Source organism: Microtus ochrogaster, chromosome 10, assembly GCF_000317375.1.
Source record: "Microtus ochrogaster isolate Prairie Vole_2 chromosome 10, MicOch1.0, whole genome shotgun sequence".
Classification (NCBI taxonomy): domain Eukaryota; kingdom Metazoa; phylum Chordata; class Mammalia; order Rodentia; family Cricetidae; genus Microtus; species Microtus ochrogaster.
The window spans coordinates 84,853,284-84,859,356 of NC_022016.1; the positions used below are offsets into that span (position 1 = coordinate 84,853,284).

The window sequence follows — 6,073 nt, forward strand, 5'->3', positions numbered from 1 at the left end:
GAATGACTGGCTCTGGAACCTTATGGGATGTGGGGCCATTTGTCATTACACAGCCAGGAACAGGTCATGGCAGGAACACCCTGGCTCCTCTGAGAACAGTTAGTTTCCTTTTCCTTTGTTCCTCTGTGTGCTCACTGCATGCTACCCCAGCTGCCCAGCTGGCTGGCTCTTCATGTGTCCCCTCCCACCTCTGGCCCCGGCTGACTGGGAAGAAGACAGTGCCTCTGAGAACATCAGGGACTGCCCACAGATCTGGCCTGGCTCCATCCCTTTCATCTTGGCCTGGCCTGTGTTCTCTTTACACAGTGACGACGCTCGCCTGACATACAAAAAGCATGACATAATGTAGTTAATTCGAGGTCAATATGACTTGGGAACTTTCAAAAACAAAGACCCAAAGACCCGGGGAGCTGCTTGTTTTTCTGTAAGGTACCTTGAATGCACACAGTCATGGATGTGTGGGGGAATGTGAGGGGGGAAGGGTCTGACCTAACGGTGACAAACTGAGGAGGCCTGCAGGGCATGTCTGTTTAGATGCTCCTTGGCCTCCGCAACATTCCTCCTTCTGCATGTGGGGCAGGACCCTATGAGTGCCTTGGTTGACTTGTTTCTTTGTTCCTTTGCGGGGTTTGTGTGTGTGTATTCTTAATTTCTCTTCTATTGCTGCGAAGAGACACCATGACCAAGGTGACTTAGAAAGTGTTTACTGAGGCTCATGGTTCCAGAGGGTTAGAATCCGTGACCATCATAGTGGGAAGCATGGCAGAAGGAAGTCGGGTATTTATAATGTTGCTGGAGTATCTGTAATTAATAATAAGTCTCTATGTGGTTATTTGGGAGCTGGTTGGTGGGACAGAAAAGTCCACCTACGTGCATCCTTAATCCCAGCTTCCCTACAGAAAACGGGAAATGGAGAATGGAGAATCACCCAGATTTTCTGAGTACCTGGTGTACTCAGAAAACACAAGAGCGGAGCTGCCTTAAAAACAAGGTGGAAAGGTGAGGATCAACTCAAGGAAGCTGGTCCTCTTACCTCTACACAGGAGCCGTGACAAGCTTGCCTACATATAGACACAGAAACTAAATAAACATAATCAAAGATTCAACATTACAGGACATATCCATGTATGGGAACATCACATTGTGCCTTGTCAATGTGTATAATTTTTATATCAGTTAATTAAACTTATATAATAAACCATAATTAGACAGATGTAAAGGCAAATACCTGTAATCCCAGCCCTTAGGAGGCTAGAAGAGGGCACTCTCGAGTTCAGGGCCAGCCTGGACTGTAGAGAAACATTCTGACTAGGAACAAAATAGAATAGCTGTCCATCACAACAGCAGACTTGTAGCTGGCCTTCCTCCTGGACTGAGGGGCTGTACTTTCAAACTGGGCTTTAAACTAGGCCTGTCCCCTCCAAAACTCCTCCCATCTACCTAGAAAAAAAATCCTTTCTCTCTGAGGAACTGTGGGGTTGTCTGGATGTTACCATGTGTCCACTAAGGCAGGTTTTATTTTGTTTTTGTTTTTGTCTTTTTGCAACAGCACTTCTCTGTATCTTTGGAGGCTATCCTGGAACTAGCTCTTGTAGATCAGGCTGGCCTCAAACTCATGGAAGATCTGCCTGCCTCTGCCTCCCAAGTGCTGGGTTTAAAGGCGTGCGCCACCACCGCCTGGCTCCCACTGAGGCAGTTTCATGAGTTCCTATATGGCTTCTATCCTTCTGGAGAACAGAGCAAGTTGCAGCTGTCCACTGAAAGGACCCACACCCGAGAGCCCAGGCAAGGCAACTCCTTAACCTTCTAGTCGGCTTAGCACAAATGGAGGCTCAGCTGGGCAGAGTTTCTGCTAACTGTCCAGACTTGTCCAGACAGAATGTTCTCGAACTTTTTTCTTTTTTTTTGTTTTTTGTTTTTTGTTTTTTGAGATAGGATTTCTCTGTGTAACAGTCCTGGCTGTCCTGGAACTCTCTTTGTAGACCACCAGGCTGGCCTTGAACTCACAGTAATCCACCTTCCAAGTGCTGGGATTAAAGGCATGCTTGAATGTTCTTGAACTTTGGGTATCCCAGTGAGCAGAGGGCAAGTGACTGACTTCTTGTACATTGATGGTACAAAAGCTTGTATACATCGTTGGTCATGTAGAAAACGCCAGGCACCATCCGGTCATTCGGAGGTTTACGTAGGCTCTGATAACATCCTTTGCCAATGCTGGGGATGGAAGGATGGTAGACAGACGCTATGACACTGAGCCCTGATCCCCTCCTTCTAGACAAGGTCTCACTCTGTTGCTCCAGGAGTCCTCCTGTCTCTGCTTCTCTAGCAGTTGAGGCTATTCAGCCATTAGCTTGAAAATCTTTTTATTGATTTCTGTCTCCTGTCTTCCTTTACTTACCCAGGCTTCAAAACCCTGGATGGAAGGAACGAACCAACTCCCCAAGCTGTCTTCTCAGCTCCGCACTCATGGTGTGTGATGTATCCACCCACCCCACAAAATAAAGAAATAAGAAATAAACATGGTATTACTTTGTAAACCAGGCAGATTTTGATCTCATGATGTTCTTTCCTCAGCCTCCCAAGTACTGTTATTTTGCCGGCTCCACTCACCATACCTACTTTTTTCTTTTCTTTTCTCTCTCTCTCTCTCTTTCTTTCTCTCTCTCTTTCTTTTTTTCTTTTGCTGTTTCAAATGGCTTTATTTTTACATGGCCCAAGACTTGAGAGGGGCTCCAGGGCATTACAAAGCTGCCTAGTGGCTTCTTGAGAGGTTTGGGTGAAGGTCCTGAGGCCGGTTGGGACAGAACAGAGGTGGGAGCCCCTCTGAAGGAGAGGCCTCCTGGTCATGCTTGAGAGTGAGCTGCTCAAAGAGGTACTCGCCCAGAGATGCCTGGGGCCCAGCAGCCAACCTGCAGAGGTTGGTCAGGTGGTTGCCCATCTTCTTGATGACCTTCACCTCCTCATCCAGGAAGTAGTTTTTTTTAAATATTTATTTTATTTATTTATCATGTATACAATATTCTGTCTGTGTGTATACCTGCAGGCCGGAAGAGGGCACCAGACCTCTTTACAGATGGTTGTGAGCCACCATGTGGTTGCTGGGAATTGAACTCAGGACCTTTGGAAGAGCAGGCAATGCTCTTAACCACTGAGCCAACTCTCCAGCCCCAGAAAGTAGTTTTCAAGGAAGTCACAGAGATGGCCTCCTGGGTTTTACGCCACTCATCTTGAGATGGCTTCTGCACATTTTGAAAGGATGCACAGCCTCCGCGATCGTTCAGCACCCTCGCGCTTCTCCTTGGCCAATTCACGAAAGAAGTGGCCTACACCCTCCAGAGCCACGACATCCGGATCAAAATAGTAGTCAGTCCAGAGAGAGGCAGGTGTAGGTGTAGGAGGCCCACAGGTGCAGGTTGGCCAGACGGTTCATGGCAGCCTCCACTTCGGTGGAATAATTCTGACGAATCTGGGAGGTTGTGGCTGAGACGCAGTCTGGAGCTACCCGCAGAGACAGTGCTGGCTGGTCCTAGGAGCTGAAGGCAGCGAGAAGATGGTCCCAGAGGCTGTGACTGGAGAGGATGAGGAGCGGTGGAAGCTAACAAAGGGAGGCCCCGGGTCTGTTCCCTCCAAACACTGTTGAAACAAGACACAGATCCACTGGATCTCCAAGGGCTGCCTTCTTTTATTTTTTTAAAATGTATTTTAAATCAAGTCCCTTGAAATCCAATAAGCTTGAAGGAGAAATTTAACACAGTAAGAATTGGGCTTTGAATTATTTCAGATTTATTTCTTTTATCTTATGTGTATGAATGTTTGTTTATTTATTTATTATGTATACAATAGTCTGTGTGTGTATGCCTGCAGGCCAGAAGAGGCCACCAGACCCCATCACAAATGGTTGTAAGCCACCATTTGGTTGCCGGGAGTTGAACTCAGGACCTTTGGAAGAGCAGGCAATGCTCTTAACCTCTGAGCCATCTCTCCAGCCCTGTGTTTAAATGTTTTGCCTGCATGTATGTGTGTACTCTGTGTGTGTCTGGTGCCTGCGGAGGACAGAGGAGGGCGGTAGGATCATATGTACACGGTTGTGAGCTGCCACATGGGTGCTGGGAACCGAACCCATGTCTTCTGAAAGAACAACAGGTGCTCTTAACCATGGAATCATCCCTCCAGGCCTCACCGTTTACACACTGGCCATCACAAGTCTAAGGAGATAGGAACTGTACTAACCCTTGTACAAGGGCAGAAAGGAGGAGAGAGGCTGTCCCGGGGCAGACACCAGCTGTTATCACCCCAGCAGTTTCTACCTGGCTGCCCCAGGCTCTCCTGACTGCAGGTGATCCTCACCAAGGACCACTTAGGCAGCCCATTGCCCCCAGGCTGCAGAATTCTCGACTTTCTGCTTGCAGCCCAGCTGCTGGCTGAGGCCTAGGCTGTGGCGGGAGCCAGAGCTTTGCAGCAAGAGCCAACTGCTAGACGCTGTCTCCTAGCAACCGGCTGCAGTCACGTGGCCGCGCGAGTTGGCCTCACGTGGCTCACCGCCAAGCCACGGTTGGAGCTGGCGCAACGTGACGGGCGGGGCCGGGAAGTTTGTTCCCGAGTTCGGAGCCCAGGAGTCCCCGCGGCCGTCGTGCAGGTGCCCTCCGCCGGGGTCGGGATGGAGCTGCCCGCCGTGAACTTGAAGGTGGCCGCGCGGCCGGGGCGGGCGGGGATGCAGGAGCCTGGGGAACGGAGTCGGAGCAGAAGGGAAGGTGCAGGCCCCAAGGGAGGAGGCAGTGGACACCGAGAGGGACACCTGGGGACAGAGACCGACAGGGCCACCCCTCCCGGACAGACCCAGGCTAGCACGGGGCCCGGACAGCCCGGACCTGCGCTCCTCCTGTCCCCCAGCAGAAGGACAGGGACTCTTCTCCTCTTGAGAGGTCAGACCCCCTCCAGTGCAGTCCCGCTGCGTCCCTCTGTGTGTTGGCACAGGAGAGGAGAAATCCAGTGTCCCCAAACAATTGTTTCTCCCAAATTTCCGCATGCAGCGTCCTTCTTTCATAGTTAAGAAGCAGGAACTGCAGAAGTTTCTTAAAAGCAAAAAACCCAAAGCCTGCGGGGCTGCCCACGATGTCTTCATTTCCCGGGTTCTTACTTTTTCTTTCTCAGCCCTTCTGGTTTGCAACAGAGGGGCTGGCCTCTCAGTTTCGGTCAGAGGGGCGTGGACTTGGATCTAAACCGGCCATCTTGGGCCTTGGTGCAGGCTCCTTGAAACCCTTAGACTCCCAGGTGTCAAAGGATTTAGCACCCTTTGGTGTCTGAGATCAAAGGGACCGAAGAGATAGATGGTTTTGGAGCAGCGGTGTAACTCCACAGTTGGGTTAAGCTGTGACTTACACTGCCCGGTTTCTCATTCCTAAGCTCCTGGCCAGCAGCTGGAGGGAGGTATGATAGGCGCAAAGGAATGGGCATGGGCGGACCCCTTAGCCGGGGAGAAGTTTACGGGCTGCTGCAGGGCTTGTTGCTTTCGCTACTGACTGTGGGAGCAGAGGAGGTCAGGCGGTGCCTTCCTTTATTCTGCTTGAGCCTACCCCCAAATAATTAAGAGGACAGCATTAGTTCCAGTGGGAGAGCGTTTGAGTAACCCACACCAGGCCTGGGCTTCATCCGAGTGCCACGCACAAACAATAATAATAAACCATAGGAAAGGGTGAGAAAGGAGCTGGTGTTTATGGGCCGATATGTTTTATTCATTTGAACCAGGGTCTCGTGTAGTACAGACTAGCCTTGGACTTCCTACGTAGCTGAAGATGACCTGAAACTTCTGATCCTCCTGCTTCCGCCTCTCCAGTACGGGGCTTGCAGGCCTGTTACACAGTCCTGGGGATGCAGCCCCGAGTTTCTTGCATGCTAAAGCACTCTGCCGACGGAGCCGTGACCCCAGCTTGTGTTGCTTGCTGATCTCACTTGTTTATGCTTTGATTTTTTTTTTTTGTTTTTGTTTTTGTTTTTTGTTTTTCGAGACAGGGTTTCTCTGTGGTTTTTTGGAGCTTGTCCTGGAACTAGCTCTTGTAGACCAGGCTGGTCTCGA

The 6,073-nt window shown here is 50.2% G+C and overlaps 1 protein-coding gene and 1 long non-coding RNA gene across 2 annotated transcripts in view; both read left to right on the forward strand.

Annotated features, from left to right (window-relative positions):
• The window catches only part of LOC101991268, a 7,681-nt gene extending 4,061 nt beyond the window's left edge, over nucleotides 1–3,620 (forward strand). The window contains exons 2-3 of the long non-coding RNA XR_258413.2: nucleotides 1,693–1,695; nucleotides 3,578–3,620. This is a non-coding gene — a long non-coding RNA (uncharacterized LOC101991268). The remainder of the gene's footprint in view (nucleotides 1–1,692; nucleotides 1,696–3,577) is intronic.
• Nucleotides 3,621–4,544: 924 nt separating this feature from the next.
• Agtrap (angiotensin II receptor associated protein) overlaps nucleotides 4,545–6,073 on the forward strand; it is a 9,607-nt gene continuing 8,078 nt past the window's right edge. Inside the window, exon 1 of the mRNA XM_005353733.3 lies at nucleotides 4,545–4,684. Coding sequence (XP_005353790.1) covers nucleotides 4,658–4,684 — 27 coding nt within the window. The 5' untranslated portion in view covers nucleotides 4,545–4,657. The remainder of the gene's footprint in view (nucleotides 4,685–6,073) is intronic.